We start from the raw sequence: 20,780 nt of genomic DNA, 5'->3' as shown, positions 1-20,780 counted from the left end.
TGTGCACCATGACCGACGGGTCGATTCCCGGCATGTCTTCGTGGCTCCATGCGAATACATCTTTGTTTTCTTTCAAGAAAGTTGCGATTTTCTGACGTACCGCCGGGTCGGCCAGGGTTCCGACTTTTGTCGTTTGCTTCGGGTGGGCTTCGTCGAGATGTACATCTTCGAGCCTCTCGACGGGCTCTGTCGCCACCCGATGTTCTCCTATGTTCATGGCTTGAATGTGACTGTCCATCTCCATCATGGCTACGTAACATTCTCGCGCGGATACCTGATTTCCTCTCAATTCTCCAATTCCATGATTAGTAGGGAATTTTATCATCAAATGGTATGTCGAGGTTACGTCTCTCCATGAGTTGAGGGTTGGACGTCCTATGATGGCATTGTAAGCCGACGAGCAATCGACTACCAGGAATGTTACGTTCCGGGTGACCTGTTGTGGGTAGTCTCCAACGGTTACCGCTAAAGTGACAGTGCCAAGTGGATGTACCCTCGCCCCTCCAAAGCCAATGAGTGGGGCATTAACCGGAGTTAGTCGCTCCCTTTCAATTCGCATCCGTTGGAAAGCGGGATAGTAAAGGATGTTTGCTGAACTACCGTTGTCTACGAGAACTCGGTGTATGTTGTAGTCTCCCGCCTGTATGGTGACGACCAAAGTGTCGTCATGGGGGTGGTGAAGGCGCTGGGCATCTACTTCCGAGAATTCAATGGGGGGATTTCCAATCCGTGATCTTCCAAGCGCAGGACTTGCTGATTGGACGTTCTGGACCGTTCTGATGTATGTCTTTCGGGCTTTCTTCGAAGATCTGGCCCTTGTGGTGCCTCCTACAATCATCCTTATGTCTCCTACGGGTTGCCTGTGGCGATCATTATCTCGCCGAGGGGCTTGATTTTGTGGCGGGTCTGCCCTCTCTTTGTTGACAAACCTCTGTAACCTCCCTCGCCTAATGAGAGCTTCTATTTGCTGTTTCAGGTCGTAGCAATCGGCGGTGTCATGGCCGTGGTCTTGATGAAATCGGCAGTACTTATCCCTTGGTCTCCTGTTGGGATCTCCCTTCAACTTTCCAGGAAAGGCCAAAGTTTCCTCGTCTTTAATCTGCATCAACACCTGGTCGATGGGCGCATTCAGGGGAGTGAAGTTCATGTACCTTCCTGTAGGCGGCTTGGGTCGTCGATCATCTCGTCCCTTTCTGGTTCTCCCCCTTTTTCGTCCATTATCGGGTTTCGTATCTTCCTGTCTCTCCCTTTTTCTGGGTTTATGGTCGTTCCTGGCCAGCAAGGCATCCTCCGCGTTCATATACTTCGTCGCCCTGTAGTATACGTCGGACATAGTCTTCGGGTCATTCTTGCACAGAGAGAACAAGAACTTACCCTCTTGTAGCCCGTTCGTGAATGCTGCCACAAGTATCTTGTCGTCTGCGTCGTCTATCGAGAGAGATTCCTTGTTAAAGCGGGCTATATAGGACCTTAACGTCTCGTCTTCTCGCTGCTTAATGCCCAGTATACACGCAATAGACCTCTTGTGTCGATGACTTCTAATAAAGTGTGACACGAACTGTGCGCCCAGTTCCTTAAAGGTGCTGATAGAATTAGGCGTCAGCTTAGTGTACCAATCCCTCGTAGGCTCCTTCAAGGTGGTAAGAAAAGCTCTGCACATGATTTCATCTGGTACACCCTGAAGATGCATCAGGGTTCTAAAAGACTCCAGGTGGTCCAACGGGTCTTTGGATCCGTCGTAATTTTCAACATGGGGCATGCGAAACTTCGGAGGAACGGGGCATGAATTCACCAACGCTGTGAAAGGCGAATCCGTTCTATGAACTAGGTCGTCCAGATTGCTGGATACCCGTCCTCTGAGGGCGTTCATCATCACATCCATGCGTTCCCTCATCTCCTGCATCTCAGCTGTGATATGAGGCGGTAGGGAGTCCGAGGCAGATGGCGGGTTTGTCTCCGGCCACTCCAGCCTTGTTGGTGCGGTGCTACCTTCAGGCCTGGCGGCATTCCTCCCTTCCGGGCTTGCTACTTCTTGGTCCTCCCCTGGTGCACTGTGGTGTGCGGTCACCTGCCGTAGTTGCTCTTCTAAGTCGTGATTCTGTTTAGTAAGGCGCTCGATGGCAGCAGCCAGCGTCTGGACTTACCTTTCTAGCGCTGTAGCATGCGGTTCGTCGCCTTGGTTGTTGATTGTTGCCATCGATCAAGTGAGTACCATACAACTTTTTGTCTCAGGAATAGAGCAAGGCTGAATATCTTCTTTCCCACAGACGGCGCCAACTGATGATGCCTAAGAAATCACCAGTAAGCTGCTAGTACTCCACCGATTGAAGCAACACCTGCGAAGAAAAAGTAGGTGATCGACAGAGAGCACCGGTGTGGTGCCGGCCAAAGACCCTCCGACGATCAAGTTAGAATCTTTAAACAACCCTAGAGTGCCAGAGTTGAGGTAATTGTGCGTACCTTTTGTCATGAGGGTTTTTGGGGTTTATATAGAGGTGTAGAGCCGAAATAAACGCCTTGGCGAGGAAGTACTTTCCTTTTAGAAGAGTAATTCGCGGATCTTTGCATATCGTATAGAGCTCTTTTTCTTATAGGGATCCTTTTGACTAAGACCAAACGTGTAGCGAAAGAACTTTCCTTATATTCATGTATGTAGAAGTCAAGATAGATTAAGAATGGAGGTTGGATTACCCCTTCAGCCCTTCTTTCTGCCTAGGTCGTCAACCAAAGTGCACCTCCTATACTGCCGTCAACCTAGGTACATCTCCAAAGATATCGTCAGCTAAGGACCTTCTCACCTTGGCCGTCAGTCTTCGCTATCTTGATTCCTTTAGCCTAACGTCGCCACGTAAGGGTGTGGCCTCGAACGTCAAAAGAGGTGTCAACGACAATAGCTGACGGATAGTATAATTCCGTCAACTTCTTAACGTACCGTCAGTATAAAATAACGTCACTATCAACTAAGAACTATATCTTCTCCGCATCAAGGAAAAGAGCAGAGATCTTTGTTGAAGACAGCAAGGCAATGCGCAATCGCTAAACAAGACCACAAAAGCTATATCACAAAGATCAGTCTAACTAATAGGCCTAAGGCTTCTAGAGTCAATTCCTATCTCGCCAAACTAAAGGAAAGAAGAAGAGCCTATTCTATTTCTATTCCGAAAGACCAGCTTCTCGGTATATGGCAGTGAGATCGAGGTCAAGGTCATTGTCAGACCTAGGCTTCTTTTCTATTTCTGTCTAAGTTCAGGTTATCTTGACTGGTCTTCTTCTCCACCACTGAAATCTCTGATAGGGGTCTATTCTAGAAACTTCAAATCAGTGGTCTAGTACCCCTCTGGCGCCCCCTTCTAGATGAGTAGGAGTTTCTTTTTCTTTTCCAGCATAAATAAGGTCATCTAAGGTATGAAAACCAGTGACAGAAGAATTTACCGAAACAGCATACTAGCCTGAAAGCGCAGCCTTACTAGAATAATGTATGAGGATGGACAGATCGAGTGCATTTCCACTCATGGAGAGGGGGAGATTTACACTATATTTCAGAAGTGGGACAAAGAGAGGCTTTTTTAGAGTCTTTGTTTCCGATACCTCCTCTAAGGGCAGGGAAGTAGCCTTCTATCTCCGACCGAGCAAAACGCCTTGCTGGTTCTAAATAAGAGAGTAGGCGTGCGTTTGGTTTTGTTAGGATTTCCGTATCTGCCTACCTTCCTTTATTTCAAGGTGAGATAAGTGCCTTCTGGTCATTTTTTGGGGGGAATGTGCAGATTAGGCATGTGGATGCATGAATATAGTAAGTTAGGCATAGTTTGAAACTATGTAGGAAAATAGCAACTCGAGTTTTTGAAACTCGAGATTTACATAATAAATCGAGTTTCAAAAACTCGCTTTATGCTCGCTTTGGGCTTGCTGAGGTGGAAAAATGCCACCTGGATCTCGAGTTTTATAAACTCGAGTTTTAAGTCTACCTAAACTCGAGTTTTATAAACTCGAGTTTAACTATATATCTTATTATAAATTATGTAGTTTATACGCATATAACTCGAGTCTTATAGACTCGAGTTTCATGCAGTAACTCGAGTCTTATAGACTCGATTTCCTCTGGGCATGTTTATTTAAAACTCAGCCCATGGCATTTAACTCTCTCACATTCTCCACTCTCACTGCTCAACACACAGAGAAAACCTAAAATCTCAGCCTCACTAACTCTCTCACTCACTCACCCTCACTAACTCACTCACCCATAACTCTCTCACACCACTCACTCTCACAAAACCACATTCTCCACTCTCACTACTCTTCCCTCTCAGCAAATTCATATCTAAGGTAAGGGTTTGCATAATTTGATTGTCATTATAGTTGGGTATGTTGTCTATGGGTGTGGGTTAAAGAGTTTTACCATTTATTTTGTAGATAGTTAACATAACTTAGTTAATTTATCAATATTGTGAATTATAGAACTTTGTTTTGTTAGTGTTAATTTTTTGAGTATTTATTTGTATAGTTTTTGTTATCAAAATTTTATTCATCATTTTATTTTGATCATGATCTTACAAATTTCTTTGACTTTATTTATCATTAGTTTGGGTATGAAATGGGTAGTGAATGAATGTAATGAATGGGAATGAGTATGTAATTATCAAAATTTTATTCATCATTTCTAGGTTTTTATTTTTATCATGATTTTACAAATTTCTTTGACTTTATTTATCATTGGTTTGGGTATGAAATGGGTAGTGAATGAATGTAATGAATGGGAATGGGTATGTAATTATCAAAATTTTATTCATCATTTCTAGGCTTTTATTTTTATCATGATCTTTCAAGTTTTTTTGACTTTATTTATCATTGGTTTGGGTATGAAATGGGTAGTGAATGAATGTAGTGAATGGGTATGTAATCATGCTCCTCTACCCACCTAGTTCTTTCAGAACCCTTTTAGGCATTATAGGTCACCACACAATGGAGTAATAGATAATTCCGTCTCTCCATCCACTAGGATTAGAAGGTTTACGTCTTGGCCTTTAGATATTAATGGGCACTCTATAACCTGGCTTGAATATGTTCATTGGTAAGATTGCATTACTTTTTTCCCTCACTTTACGACTATGTGATTTAACTAACATAGGACTTGACTTGAACAGGTTCACAATGCCTGATATTCTTATAATCATATACCATGGTGGTCCGCTTAAGAATCCCAATGCCAACAAGGGATTGCCATTTGAGGGGCCGGGTATGAAAACCTATTATGCCGAAGTTGATCGTAGGTTGAAAACCCTTGATGAATTGAAGATACTTGTCATGGAAGAGTTGGGTAAGAATCCTGATGCGTACAACATGCAAATTACTTATCGTATGCCAAATGAAATCATGAAGCACCGGATTAATTACAAGTATATGCTGATAGAAAAAGACAAACATGTGAAGATCATGTTTGACAAGTTGGAGAGTATAGCTGAAGTAAGTAATATTGAGTTGTACATACAGTTGGAGCCGCGTGCAGGATGGCAAGAGGATATCCAACAAACAACTAGAAGCTTACAAGTTGCGCTTCCGGATGCTCAATATGAGTATTCTACACATGTAGAGGATGATGATGTTCATGCCGATGGAGATGATGATGATGATGACGACGACGACTATGTTGATGAGACTACTGCCGTTAACAATGATGATGACGATGATGATGACGACGACGACTATGTTGATGAGACTACTGTCGTTAACAATGATGATGACGATGATGATGATGATGATGATGATGATGATGACGACTATGTTGATGAGAATCTTGCCATTAACGGTGAAGATTTTGCCGATAAAGATGACTATGAAGACATGATTGAGAGAGGGGACTTTCGGGACTTTGGGGACTTTGAGAGGGACATTGATGACGATGAGACATTGGACGGCGGTGAACCTGATGCAGACAATGTTATTAGTGTCCAAAACATTACAAACACAATCCCTGCCTACGCACCTCCTGCGTTGTCATTCTCTGCAAATACTTGGGAAAATATGGTTGATCCTTCGCATATTGAGATGCCATTTGTGTCTACTTGGAGAGAGGGGATGAATTTGTGCAAAGGGTTGACTTTTGCGAGTAAAGTGGAGGTGAAGCGCGTATTAACAATTTGTGCCCTCAAGGAAAACAAAAACTTTAAGATCACTAGGTCGACGAGGAAAAATTTTTGTGCGAAATGCGTGCATGAGTCGTGCAAGTGGTATGTCTACGCAGTTATGAAGCCCGAGCTCCAAAATCTATGGATGGTCACCGTGTATGTGGGTCCTCACACGTGTTTACCGACTGGGGTGCGAAATGATGGTAGAATGATGAGTTGTAATTTTATTGCAGCAGAAATCCATAACAAGTTACTTGAGGATCACACCACTCAAATTAAGCATCTCTAATCTCTGATAGAGGCGAAATATAATGGCCATAAGCCTTCTTACTACAAGGTATGGGATGCGAAACAAAAGGCGATTGCGCTTATGTTTGGAGATTGGGAAGAATCTTACCAAAGGCTGCAAAAGTTGCTAATGGCGTATATTGATCAGGACCCGACTACCCAGTTTTGCTATCGTGTCACACCCACCGATGAAGATCACACCGTATTGTTGCATTATGTGTTTTGGTCTTTCGGTCCATGCATATCGGGATTCAAATGCGCAAGCCGGTTATCGGTATTGATGGGACCCATCTGTATGGTAAATATCGGGGAAAGTTGTTGGTCGCAATGGCAACCGATGCTAACAACAAGGTATTCCCTCTCGCCTTTGCTGTTGTGGATTGTGAGTCGGGGTCCGGTTGGAGGTGGTTTTTACGATGCCTCGTAGAAACGATTGGCCACGATACACGACGACGGCATTTGCATAATTTCTGACCGACATCTTGGTATCAAAAACGCCATTGCAAACTGGCCTAGAAGGGATGATGGAAAAGCAAAGGTATTTCATAGATATTGTCTTCGACATGTTGCTAGCAACTTCAACACCCATTTTCAGAACTCGACTCTAAAGTCAGCGGCGTTGAAAGCGGGATATGCTAGTCAGGTAGTTAAATTTGCTACCATAATGGACTCCATTAAGCAGGTGGAAATTGAGGCCATTAGGAAGAAGAAGAAGGTGACGGGGAGGGATGGTAAGGAAAAGAATCAAGATTATCTTCCATACACATACCTAATGAGCGAGGATGTGGACATGTGGACCCAGTCATACGATGGTGGGAGACGTTTTGGAGCAATGACAACCAATATATCAGAGTGTTTCAATGGTGTGCTGAAAGGTGCACGGGGCCTTCCTATTGCCGCGTTGGTTGAGTTCACTTGGAGCAAACTTGTTCAATATTTCCACGACCGGCGCAAAGAATACCATTATGAGTTGTCAGAGGGTAAGAAATGGAGTGAATATGCCTTATCCACGTGGGATGGAAATAAGCGTAAATCTGAGAAACACTATCTCAAGCCATTTAGCAATGAAGAGCTGATATTTCAAGTAGTTACCCAACTCAACGTGTCTAGCGCAGGAGGGGGAAACCACAGTTACGAAGTTCGGTTACGGGAAAAAACATGCAGTTGTGGGAAATGGCAAAATATAGGGATCCCGTGTTCACATGCAATTAGAGTATGTGACTATTTACATATTGATTCGACCACGTATATTCACCCATGTTATGGTTTGAACCATGCCCTTAGCACTTATGAGCATGCATTTGTGGTTCCTAAGTCACAGTCATTATGGAGGGATCCCATGGGGCCAAAGTGGTTGCCTAATCCGGCATTGTTGCGGGCCAAAGGTCGACCGGTGAAGTCACGAATAAGAAATGAGATGGATGGAGTGAGGAATAAGGATCAAGAACCGGGATGGCGGAGGGAGGACGCAGATTTGATAGAGAGTCAACCGAAGCAGACATGTGGACTGTGTCATGCTTCCGGGCATAACCGCAGAAAATGTCCGCAGTCCCGCGGTGCTTCCACAAGCGGCCATGTTCCACACTAGGTAGGTTGGCAAAAATTTATGCATCGGTTAAATAATTGTTGTTCATTCGATGTTTACTATCTTGTCTCCTAACGTAAATACTCTACGTTTTTCAGGCATCCTTCCATGGACGACGTTGTATTGGCTCTATGTGAACTTTTTGATTGTCGTTGAATGTACTTGTAATTCTCTATCCAATGTACCTCTATGAAGATTGTGATTTGAGTAGTATGGTTAGAATTGCAAATTAAGTGTGGTTGGACATGTTTAGAATGGTGATATATTGAGAATGACTTTTGTTGTGATTTGAGTGCATTTACATTGTAAAACAATGCCTGAAACAGAGCATTTTCTGCTGGGAAAAAAAAAATTTGCCCAGTAAAAATCGAGTTTTAGACACTCGAGTTCCTTGGGAAAAAATTTTGCCCAGTAAAAATCGAGTTTTAGAAACTCGAGTTCCACTGGGCAAAATTTTTTGAAACAGGGCATGGCTCTCTGCCTCTCTGCCTGAAACAGAGCATGATGCTGGGGAAAAATATTTGCCCAGTGAAAATCGAGTTTTAGAAACTCGAGTTCCACTGGGCAAAATTTTGTTCAAACAGGGCATGCCTCTCTGCCTCTCTGCCTGAAACAGAGCAGTTGGGGAAAAAAAATTTGCCCAGTGGAACTCGAGTCTCTAAAACTCGAGTTTCTTTGGTTACGAGTAATGGAAAATAAAATCGGTCCATTTGGTCTAATTTGGTCTGATTTGGTCTATTTTGGTCTAATTTGGTCTAATTTGGTCTTACTTGGTCTGATTTGGTCTTATTTGGTCTTATTTGGTCTAATTTGGTCTTACTTGGTCTGATTTGGTCTGGGATAGGAACATTGATTTGGTCTAATTATTTGGTCTGATTTGGTCTGATTTGGATAATTTGGTCTAATTATTTGGTCTGATTTGGTCTGATTTGGTCTAATTTGGTCTGATTTGGTCTAATTTGGTCTGATTTGGTCTAATTTGGTCTGATTTGGATAATTTGGTCTAATTATTTGGTCTGATTTGGTCTGATTTGGTCTAATTTGGTCTGATTTGGCCTAATTTGGTCCATTCAGTCCACTTTGTTCCATTTTGGTCAGGAAGATCCATCTTTGTGTACTTACATATGTAATTGGAGACAACAAGGTTAGGTTGAGAGGCCTTATTCAAAATCTAAATTTATTAAATGGCGGGTAAATGTATATAACAACGTAAGTATTAATAAAATTTTATTTTATAAAGATTAATTTTAAATGAGTCTTAGTAAAAATATTGTGACATTTTATTATATTTATAACATTTTTAAATTGGTGTTATTTTTTTTTATAGAAAAAAGTAATACTATTGACCGAATATATTTATAACAATTTCATAATAAAGTATATATAGTAAGTTGTTATTAGTTTTTATCTAAACCTATTAATATCAAAATATTTGGTTGACATAAACAAACATGCCAACTTTTCAACTTCTGACATGGGCGAAATTTATAGGAAAGATTTCTAGCATATTGAGGAATAAAAATGGAAAGATAGCTATGCTGCACTAGTTCTTTGTACACTTAAAGAAAAGATTGTTACTAGTTATGCAAACTGTGGAACAAGCTGACCAAATACCCAGAAGCTGCTTAAATGAAGACATGCTCTCCTTTCTTAGGAGAGCATACCTCATAAAGGAACGCCATAAGCAGTTAAACCAGACCTACGTACATAGTAAAAACGTTAAATAAGCTATTTTTTATTAGTGATTACAAAACTTCATGGTATACATTGATACACACATGGGGTTCATATTGGAATTGGGATCCGAAGGAAACTTTACTCCATTTGCATTAAGTGTTACTCCAGATATCAAGCAGATACGTCAAGGTGAGATAATAAATTTAGTATTTCCAACTAAATGAGTTTGTGTAAAAAGATTATGAATTTCTTTGACTCCAACAATATAACACTTCACTAAGGAAGTAAAATTGTTGTTACCAACAAAACCCAATAGAAGTAACATTTGCAGTAAATAATCCTCCAAGACCTAGAGTTTTTGGACTATGAAGTTGCATACAAGGTCATTCATTCACGAGCAACTACCACTACCTGCTTTCCAACATTGCGGCCGGTGAAGAGCCCTATCAGTGCTGCTGGGGCACTCTCCAGACCTTCAGCTACATCTTCCACATACGTAATCTTCCCTTCTTTGATGTAAGGCAGAACCAACTCCAGGAACTTTGGAAAGAGGTGGCAGTATTCATCACACACGAATCCTTCTATCCGGACCCGTTTCCAAATCACAGTCATTAAATTGTGCACACCTTCAGGGTGCTCAAGGTTGTACTGCGAAATCATCCCACATGCAGCAATGCGGCCATGGGCCCTCATGTTGAGTAGCACTGCATCAAGCATCTTTCCCCCAACGTTCTCAAAATAAATATCAATGCCTTCTGGAAAGTACCTGCAAGAAAAACACCTCAACCCTCTAGATTTGAGCACCATGAATGCCAATCAATGATCAGTCACTCCTGGTTCCCCAAGCACATAGATTAAAACTTAAAACAATAAGGAAAAAAAAAAAACATTTTTCGCAAATGCTGATATGATTTATTGTGATTGGTGTATGATAAAAGTGATTTTAATGGTGAACCCATCACCCATGTAAAAGTGATGTTGCTCTAATCACAATAGGCCATATTAGCAATTGAGAGAAAAGTTGGGTAAGCATTGGACTTAGATTAAAGTGATGTTACTCAAATTGCAACAAGTCATGTCAACTGTTGTCAAAAATGTTGTTTCCTTACAATTACACTCCTCTCATTATGTTTGAAGCTTTTTTTTTTCTCTTTTTTTTTTCCTTTTTTTATTAGTAAGTTGCACACATACTTAGTGGGTTTAGAACTTACAACCTCACTGTGAATCTCATTATTAAGGGAGAACGAAGTGCCAATTGAGTAATAGCTCATTGTCATTTTTTTTAAACTTTCTTTAAATAGAATAAGCACAAAATTGTTATCCGTGTACCAACAATAAGTGTAATCAAACCCATCTTACAGATTTGAAAAGTACCCTGTTGTAAATGGGCTGCGTTGTATGACAATGAAAGTCAAACAAATCCCTCAGGTAAACCATGTTTCTTGAATTTGAATATCATATATAAGGCAATGTCTTCAATATTGAGATAATGGTTAATAACAGCTTACTTCAGTAGAAACTAGAAACCATAGATTCTTAGTCAAGTCTCATGTGATAGTTACATATATTCATTACAGCATAAATTACTACTATACTACTAACCTTTTTAAAGCTGCATGTAAGTCAGGCTCTTCTTTGTAGTTGAAGGCCTCGTTGAAACCAAACTTGTTCTTCAGCAAATCAACCTTATATTGCAGAAATGATAGAGGAAAGCAACAAAAGCAGACAGAAAAAAAATTCTGGTTAATGAGGATGCACACAGGTCAAGTAAACCAACCCCTAAATAAGAGTAAAAAATTGTCTGAGTATGACAATCGACCATGACCAGTGTTCCAGTGGAAACAAATACAAGGTCACTTTCGACAAAAGTCAAAAACCTTGAACCAAACAGAACCAGCCCCATAAACTTAAACATAAGTGACATTCGCATTAATTAAATATGTGTTCGGACATGTGACGGAATATGGTTGTATGCATAAGACACATAAAAAGAATTATTTTTTGATAATGATGACTATTAAAAACCTTTAAAAAAAAAAAAAACAATAACAAGAATGCATGACACCAAAGGTTGGGCTTTAGTGTGATGGCAGACGCCTTCTACCCAAAGCAACAGACATTGGGTTCAGCCATTCAGGTCCATAAATCAGTCTCTCCAAAACAAGCAAGTTTGGTTACCTAGTAAGGTTGCACACAAATCTCATAAGGAGCATTGGCTATTACTTCATCCACCCATTTCAACCCACTAACAAGGGCCAACCTGGATAACAGTCCACATAAATTCATGGTTAACTTAGAATTAAAAAACTCTACAATTCACTTTGTAAATCCAGGACTTTAAAACACGTGTAAATGTAGTAATTTCCCAAACACTCAAGACACTAAAGAGCTTTTCCAGTAAAGCTCCATCTTTACTAAAACAGCTCTACAGTTAAAGCTTTACTTTCTAGAGCAATGCCAAACGGACAAAAGGGCATCTCCATTTTTAGACAGATAGAAAATAAAATCAAGCCAAAGACGTACACAATACATATATCAGAGGGTCCAATCATAGAAGAATTGATATAGGATCTCTATAATTGTTTTATGGAACATATATGAAAATAATAGAGGAGTTTTAAGCAAAAAAACATTCCATAGTCCATACCAACAAATGTCAATTATTTTTTATTGTATGTGTATATATTAATGTTAAAAAAGAAACCCAGTTTTATAGTTTAGAGATGGAGTCGAACATTGAAGCAAAAACAGCAGCAAAGAAGAAGCAGTGCATTTTAGTAAAATTGCTTACCTAGTCATTCCAAAAACAGATGGCCTCTTCTCCTTTTGCGTTGTATGATAGAACTCAGACATCACTAAAGAATATGGATGTTTCTTCACAGCATGATGACACTCATCCAGAATAAGGAGATTAATTGCTTCTATTTTGATTATACTGTGTCTCAGAATGTTCAACAGAATTTGAGCTGTCATCACCAAAACTTGCAGCAAGAATAAGCAATTGGGTGAACAAGTGTAGAAGCAGGCACCACCCGAGTTCCAAGACCAATAATAATAATAAAATCAATTATAATAACATAAGAACCTTCTGTTTTTGATGCAGTAATCTTTCAATGGTAACACACATTCGCCATAAATTTTTTTTCCTAGATTCTGTAAGAGTCCCATCACACAAGACCAACACATAGTTTAGTAACAAGTTCTCAATAGAACACAAGTACATGCATAATGTTATTGCAAAATATTGCCCACCTTAAAATTCCAATAATTTCTAATAAAATTATTTACCACATTTCAAGTATTGCTTCTTTTTCAAGATTCACCAATTTTGCGTTTTTTAACCCTTATGTAATGTTTTGGCGCGGGGGGAGGAGGCTGTGGGGCATCATCCTTAGGCTCATCATCGTGCTGCAAAGACATTAGATGCATACAATCAATATTCGGTGTAATGATAAGAATAAAGTGAACCACAAGATATATCATTACATTGTTGGTAATGTTATCATACCATAGAGCCGCCTTTGTGTCCTATTTTGTGTCCACCAGTCCCACAAGTGGGTGCTCTTCTAGTACGTTGTGGTCTACCTCGTGGGGGTGAGGGCTGCTGAGGGGGATGCTCGTCCGGTACATCAGTGTCAATCCCAACTGGAGGCCCTAAAGGGTCGGATGAGGATAAGGTAGGTGGGTAATGATGCTCTGTATAGCTAGGAGTGGGGATCATTGTCATGGGCAAAGTGGGTGCATTGGAGCTGGTGGGTGGGTATGAGGGTGTCTCAGGGTGCGTAGGAGGGGTCATATGAAAATCAAAACCAAGATCAAAACTAGGCTGCGAAGGAGGGGTGGGTGAAGGGACCTCGAGTTGAGGAGATGCATCTGGGATGGGTGGAGGAACCTCAGGTGGAGGAGATGCGTGTGGGATGGGTGCAGGTACCTCGGGACTAGTTACAACCCGAGGGGTTGTTGCACGCCGACCACGGCCCCTACCTGCACTTGTGCTTGGGCTTGCTGTAGCAGGCCGACCACGGCCCCTAGCTGCACTTGTGCTTGGGCTTGCAGTAGCACCTTGACCATGGGTTGATGTACTTCAGGGTGCTGGGTTTGTGCTTGGGGTTGCAGTAGCTGTTGACTCAGTCTCATGCCCATTGTTTGCCTGCCCATTTGCTGCAAGACCACCACCAAGCCCAGCCACATTATTTAGGACACGTCGGACATGGTTGTGTGCTCGGCTGCCTACAGGAAGCATCTCCAACAGTGCTAAATGGCTTTCAATCTAAAACGGAGAAAGAACCAGTACAATCAGATTTGATCTACTCAAATACTCAACTAAGAACAAAAAGTGTTATTAGAATACTATATGTAATAGAAAGTCTTTTTAATTGGAGGTCAGTCAGATCAAACCAGATTTGCTGAAAAAAGAAATCAATTGATTCTACGTTCCTACATGTACTGAAGAAAAAACAACGTAGGCAATAAAATCTAATTTAACACATTACCATTATATCTAATTTAGCGCTGTTGCGGTCGACATACTTTCGAGTGACCGAACGGTACCAGCGGTAATAATCATGATTGCGAGGCATCTCACCAATCTGAGGAGGTGCATGGCAAACTCGTTGTTGTCTCGTATCCCATGTAAGGATATACGGTCCATGCTCCTCCCTCCAATTCTTTTCCACCTTCCCACGTAAGTCTATTCTATGCAGTCTATCATCGTACACAACATGGTCGGGCCGCTCTTGCGCCAACCCAAACTGTCGAAGGACACGATCTGGGTGGTGTGTCTCTACTATGCAAAAACACACCAGTGGCACCCTTGCCGTCCACGTATCCCTCCCTGCGACGCAGAAGTCAGGAAGGTGGCCGAAGTCTGCCTCATATGGCTGCCATATAATCTACAGTAGAAACAAAATACAATTATCATAGCATCTTAAAATGTGAAACAAAGGAGAATACATAGATAAAGGGAAAAACAAAAATTAAAATAGAAGATATGTTAAAGCAATGATTTCAACATATTCTTAAGGAAAATTAACATAACTTCCACAGAAATTTTGTATATTATTACCTGGTCCGGCTGCATTCTAGCTAATTGCTCACGATAATGGATCAACGCCGTGCCGGATGGCCTACTCTTCGGGCTTGGCACCCGCACCCACCTACAGTTACGATCGAATAACATAAGATATTACCACTTAGTTACTAAGAATAGTACATTGCATAACACACACTAAGTATCAGGAGAATACTTACTTAAATGCAAGTGGAGCTTTTGGCCATGGGCCATAATCGCATCCAGGTGGAGGCTCTATCCTCGGGCACAAGAATGGCAACCTCGCCCATGCCCAATACTGGACCAATTGCAACGCCCCACCAATCTGCGATGCCTCTTTATCACTTGCCCGGCACAACTCTCTATACAACCATGCCAGGCAACCACTACCCCAACTATACTTTGGCGGATCATGAAGGTTCCGTAGGAACTCCAAGAACATCAGATGCACCCTATCTCCCGACTTATCCATGAAAATCTTATCCCCTAGTAGTGCTAAAATATAGCACCGGGCATACTGATGTACTTGCTCCTCCGTTGCATCATGAGGCAGTGGCTCTGCAATGCGCTCAACAAGGCGGCTAATGAGAATTCTTTGCCCCACCAAAGTTTTGTTGTCATTCTCCGGAACGCCAAAACCAAGCAACTCCACGCACAGTTGCCTCCAATTCCCATCCACCACAGTAGTCGGCCCAACCAAGACCTCACCGTCTATAGGAAGTCCGAAAATGACCTCCACATCTTCTAGGGTGATTGACATCTCACCATGTGGAAGATGGAACGTATGAGTCTCCGGCCGCCATCGCTCAACTAGGGCCGATATTAGGCAATGATCTATCTCTCTGGAAGGGACCCTAAACAATCCTTCTAACCCCACCAACTTGATAATATCAATCACCCGATTATCTTGCATCGTTATCTTTGCCATCTCCTTAGCGCGACCACGGCATGTAAGTGAGCCCGAGTCCTGTAAAATGGATAAAAATTATAGCGGTCGTTAGAATTAGATATACAACTTTCAAAGAACTTGCTAAAAGTCAAAGACAACGTAAAAATTAAAGCAGTTGTTAAAACTAGATATTTCACCTCGCCATTCCAAATGTCCTCTGATCGATGATTTCGTTGTCGCGTCAACAATGAAGGATCTTCTGGACCAGGGCGCACAATCTCTGGCTCCTCATCGATCCCAGGCTCCATACTGCAAAGAGTGCAACAATATTCCACAGAATTAAGTCTTCATAAATAACTCTAATGCCCACAAACAATTATATTAAGCCTAGTGAAATTGTTAAAATACATAATTATTTCATTTCTTAAAAAGGCTGTTAAAGTTGAAGTATGCACGCACACACACACGTGTATATGTATGTATGTACATAACAAGTCTAAAACTAACAATTTAAACACATTAGATTGCATTCCACCTGTAGATTTTGGGCATGTAGCTAAAAAATGGAGGCTCTTACTCTTCCTACTGAAACTAGGAAATATAGTAACTGAACTCCAATTTTCCTAGGCTCAGATTCTTGAGCTTCTATATAACCATGAATGCAGCCAAGGGTTGCTGGAACCAATCTAAAACAGATTATGAGAAGACAAAACAGGTTGAAATGACATGAGCCCTAAATGGGATATAGTATTCTTAATCAGCAATAGACTGCCTTACATTAGCTGTAGACCTGGTTTTTATAGTTCTATATTCTCCTAACAAATACCTACTACTTTCAAGATTCTCTAGAGACCTATCAAACAAAAAAAAAAGATTCTGTAGAGACAACTAACTCAATAATACCAACTAGTCAAAAGTGAGATCAGACTTGTCAACTGACTTGAATTTAGCACAAACTTAAAATAAAGGCTAAAATGCAAATTGCACCCTCTAAGTTGGTGTTTGTATTTTTTGAACTGGAAGATGCATTCTTTCTGATTTGCTTATCATGCTGGTGTTGCTGGGGTTTGATGTCATTGTAGTGCCTAAATCTGTTCCACTGGTGTTCATTAGTGTAAGGGAGATTGATGCTCTTTAAGCTGTGTGTAGTATTAGCTGCTGAAGGTCAATGGTTGGGTTGCATTTGACAGAATTCTGGTTCAACTTGAACACTTAGACTTGGTTCGCACCCTATGATAGTAGTATGTTTAGAGAAAAAATTGTGATTGTAGGATTTGGGTTGCGGTTTTGGCTGCTTGATTATGTTTTCACAAGGCCAAGACTCTATTCTTGAAATTTTATGGAAAATTGCCCAGGGTCTTTGGACCTAATCGCATTTCCTCTCTCTCATATAACATGTAGGTTGAGTTCAAAGGTTCATTCTAGGCATATGGAATTCGGGTTTGTTTTCTTTTCAAGCATTTTCCCCTTTTCCAATATTCCAAAAAGGATATCAGAATTTATATTCAGTCTATAAACATCAGTTGGTTTTCTTATCTCACTTTGTTCACTCTTGTTCAGTTTAGTTCTCGAAAAGTACTAGTAAAATTAAATCTAGAATAATTCTCCCAGCTTGAGCTCTATAATTTCCATCGGAGACAACAGTGCTTAGTTATCTACCAATTCTTAACTCCTCCTATATGTTTTGTTTCATCCTTCTCTTCTATAGCATCTTGTTTTCATTATGTCATAACTCTTCTTGTCTATTTTATGTGGCAATGCTACTTTGTTTTCTTGTTAAAATTAATGTGTGATAGAAACAGAAACTGAGTTTTTTTTTTATTTTCTAATAAATATTTTTCATGGATTTTTATTTTGTTTCATTTTCTAAATCAGGAAGCTGGCAGAACTTGGTTATAATCGAAGCGCCAAGAAATGCAAGGAGAAATTCGAGAACGTGTACATGTACCACAAAAGAACCAAAGAAGGTCGCACTGGGAAACCCGATGGAAAAACCTATCGATTTTTTGATCAATTAGAAGCTTTCGAACATCATCCTCAAATTCAATCACCTACACCTCCAAAGCCTCCAACTCCAACAACAACAACATTGGCAATGCCATTACCAAACCTTCCAAGTATTGCTCATCAAGTCACTGTTACATCAGCCACACTACATACTGCGAAAGTAGTCTCACTCCAAAAACAAAACAAAACAATTTGAAACCAGTAATGATTTTTTCCCCTTTTGGTCAGAGTAGTAATGAACTTAAAACTCTCCCAAAAAAAAAAGACAAATTTCTTCCATGACAACTTTGAATCTTATCTGGACTTATTTGAAGGGGAAAAAATAATTGAGTTTCATATGAGAGAAGTCCCCTAAAAAAGGGACATTCCCCTTCTGCATTGACACAACACAGGTATTATCAGTTTTTTTTATAGGTAATTGAAGAATTTAATTGAATTATTAAAAACAGTATACACCCCATGTAGACAGGGAGTGTGCTAGGGACGCTAAAAGTATCATCGAAAATTACATAAATCCAGAAATTCCTTCAGTAGAAAAGGAGTTTCCAATCAAAGCAGCCATCCAATCATACATGAAGCATTAGAAAATCAGTTTTAACTCAACTGCAAACTCTTAATCCCTTCAAAGGTATGTTGGTTTCATTCTCTCCAAATAGTCCACATGAGGCATCATAGAATTTCCCCCAAGTCGTGCAAAATGATGTCTGCCACAACCGCCTTTCCAACAACCCAACAAATCCACTACCCTCTTAGGCATAACCCACTGGAGTCCATACAATTAAAACACCAATAACCATAGGCTTTGCACATAATCACAGTGAAGAAGTAAATGGGCTATAAACTCCCCATTGTTGTTACACTATTAAACATGCAACACCACTCTACAATACAAATATTTCTCTTTAGCAAGTTATCCATGGTATGAATGTTTCCACTAGCAGCTGTCCACATGTAAAAATGACAACTCCCAATCATGGACAGCTCTAGTGAACATATTGTCCCAATGAATAGCTCCACTAGTCCATCTGGCCTACCACAGAAGCCTCCTCATCTCGGGCTATTCAAAATTGCTCAAGGTCTCCTTACACATCCCCTCCTGACACCATGGATCATGCCAAAATAATAATAATAAAAATTGCTCATTTCAAACTTGATTAGTTTAGAAAATCTGTCCCAACCATTGCAAATATGTTTCCAAAGGGACACACCATAGGGTTCATTGGTTACCCCAAAACACAGCTGCCTCCCTCAAACCCAAATTTTTTTTATCTATCAAAGTTCTCAATAATGTGTCTTTTTCCATGGCATAATGTCAAAGCCACTTCCCAAACAAAGCACTATTAGGACATCCAAAACTTCTAATGCAACTCCCACATTGAATTGGCTCACAAACTATCTTCCAATTTACCAAGTGAAACTTAACATCATCTCCTATCCACCTAACAAAAAAACTCTTAGTAATTTCTCTAAGCAACTAGCAATGCTAACAGGGATAGGAAATATGCGGGCAAAATTGAGAGCGTACTCTTTATTAAGGTGATTCTATCTCCTTCTGACAAGTAAAGCTTCTTCCATCCTTCTCACTTCTGTTTCCATATCGCTTTGGAGTTGTAACTAGCCCCCAACAACAACCCCAAGCATTTCATAGGCAGAGCAGATATCTTGCAACCAGATATGCTTTCAAAACACGACAAAACACATTTCAAATGGCAAAGTTATTCCATATCATTCCCACAAAATACCAAAGTATCATCCGCAAATAAAAGACTTCAAATCATCAGCAACTTGACTGTCCTTCCAGCCACTCTAAACCCCTGAATACACTGCCCATCTACTGCCTTTGTTATAATTATCAATTATTTTCCAGAGAGAAGTTCCTTTTACAATATAATAGTTTATCACAACTAGACCTAATACTGCAAACAGCCTTTATGTTTGACAGAATTTCAGCTGTCCATAAATTATACTGCTTCCTACTTCATGCTTTAATATGAATCAAACATATCTTGCAATTTTTGTGAAGTACATAATTTGATCAATGCCCAACAGATTAGCTTCCTCATGCTTTGCTGGATTAATCAATTTAACAAGATGGGAAGTATAGTAACATGCCATGCGCTATTAAGATAACACAAGCTATGATAAACATTCAAACAAAAAATAAGAACTCGCGTTACCCAAATTTAAAAACCATAATACTGAAGCATTTTGTCACAAGGTCAGGCTAATATTGTTACACAACCAGCGATCAATGCTACAACAATTCCTTTAAAGAAAGGAGAAGACCAATTTTTGATGTCTAAATGTTGCTATATCAGTAAAAACAAAATTAAATTCCTAAATGCATGCCTCTGTGAATTAATCTAGAAGAACCCATTTCAGAAAAAGCCATGTTCAAACAAATTACACCAAAACAGAGTAACAGGACCAAAAGGTGTAAGCACCCATGGAATTAGAGAAGAGAGAGAGGCTTACCGGCGGTGTTATGGCGGACCGGCAGTCGGTGTGGCAGCAGCTGAGAAGCGAGAGAGAGAGGGTTCTGAAAGAGGCGCGCGTTAGAGGGTGAGGGTGACTGGTTTCGGTGTTTGAGAGATTGAGAGAGAGCGTTTGAGAGACTGAGAGTTGAGAGATTGAGAGAGAGCGTTTGAGACACTGAGAGTTGAGAGATTGAGAAAGTGTTTCAGGATTTTTGAGAGAGTGAGAGTGTTTGCGTTTGAAAGGGAAAGAGGGAGAATATTGTGCAGATTTCGAGTCTTATAAACTCGATTTCTACGTGGCTCAATTCCTCCAGGTGGAAAATTTGTCCACGTAATGGAAAATTTGGCCACGTAATGGAAGTAACAAAACACCATATCTCGAGTTTTAAAAACTCGATTTTTTAATTAAATCTCGAGTTTCTGAAACTCGAGATGTTAGTTTCCCATATACTCTCCAAATCCGGCCAACTAACGAAATCATTAGCACAGTGACGTTATTTGGAAAGGGTGTCCTCATTTTTTGAGTATCTGAATCATAGATTATGCCATACTATTATATGGATTTCTTCCACATGCAAATCTACTCTCTTGGGCTATCTCCCACGTAGGAATGTCTTGTATCGGCCCATTTCTTGCAAGAAATCTATGTGAGGTTAGTTTTGTCCAATAAAGTAAAGGTCGTGGT

The 20,780-nt window shown here is 40.5% G+C and overlaps 2 protein-coding genes across 2 annotated transcripts; one reads left to right on the top strand and one right to left on the bottom strand.

Moving 5' to 3' along the window:
- The first annotated feature begins 6,942 nt into the window (after positions 1-6,942).
- LOC142614553 (uncharacterized) lies at positions 6,943-8,135 on the top strand. Its single transcript, XM_075787087.1, has 2 exons — positions 6,943-7,998; positions 8,094-8,135. The coding sequence occupies exon 1, from the start codon at positions 7,075-7,077 to the stop codon at positions 7,996-7,998; it is 924 nt and encodes a 307-aa protein (XP_075643202.1). The 5' UTR covers positions 6,943-7,074; the 3' UTR covers positions 8,094-8,135.
- A 4,629-nt stretch (positions 8,136-12,764) lies between these two features.
- LOC142615796 (serine/threonine-protein phosphatase 7 long form homolog) lies at positions 12,765-20,507 on the bottom strand. The gene is made up of 8 exons (XM_075788628.1): positions 20,094-20,507; positions 15,809-15,920; positions 14,923-15,689; positions 14,738-14,828; positions 14,166-14,564; positions 13,181-13,942; positions 12,961-13,080; positions 12,765-12,825 (listed from the first exon to the last, which is right to left on the bottom strand). The coding sequence occupies exons 2-6, from the start codon at positions 15,917-15,919 to the stop codon at positions 13,757-13,759; spliced, it is 1,554 nt and encodes a 517-aa protein (XP_075644743.1). The 5' UTR covers position 15,920; positions 20,094-20,507; the 3' UTR covers positions 12,765-12,825; positions 12,961-13,080; positions 13,181-13,756.
- Between the last annotated feature and the right edge of the window lie 273 nt (positions 20,508-20,780).

Source organism: Castanea sativa, chromosome 11 (assembly GCF_040712315.1).
Source record: "Castanea sativa cultivar Marrone di Chiusa Pesio chromosome 11, ASM4071231v1".
Classification (NCBI taxonomy): domain Eukaryota; kingdom Viridiplantae; phylum Streptophyta; class Magnoliopsida; order Fagales; family Fagaceae; genus Castanea; species Castanea sativa.
The sequence above is the reverse complement of the archived record's forward strand: the minus strand, read 5'-3'. Positions and strand labels throughout refer to the sequence as shown.

Coding starts and splice junctions, on each gene's coding strand:
- LOC142615796 (XM_075788628.1), bottom strand. CDS start 15,919: ATGGAGCCTGGGATCGATGAGGAGCCAGAGATTGTGCGCCCTGGTCCA. Junction 15,690..15,808: donor AGGACATTTGGAATGGCGAG/GTGAAATATCTA, acceptor TCCATTTTACAG/GACTCGGGCTCACTTACATG. Junction 14,829..14,922: donor AAAGCTCCACTTGCATTTAA/GTAAGTATTCTC, acceptor TCGTAACTGTAG/GTGGGTGCGGGTGCCAAGCC.
- LOC142614553 (XM_075787087.1), top strand. CDS start 7,075: ATGGACTCCATTAAGCAGGTGGAAATTGAGGCCATTAGGAAGAAGAAG.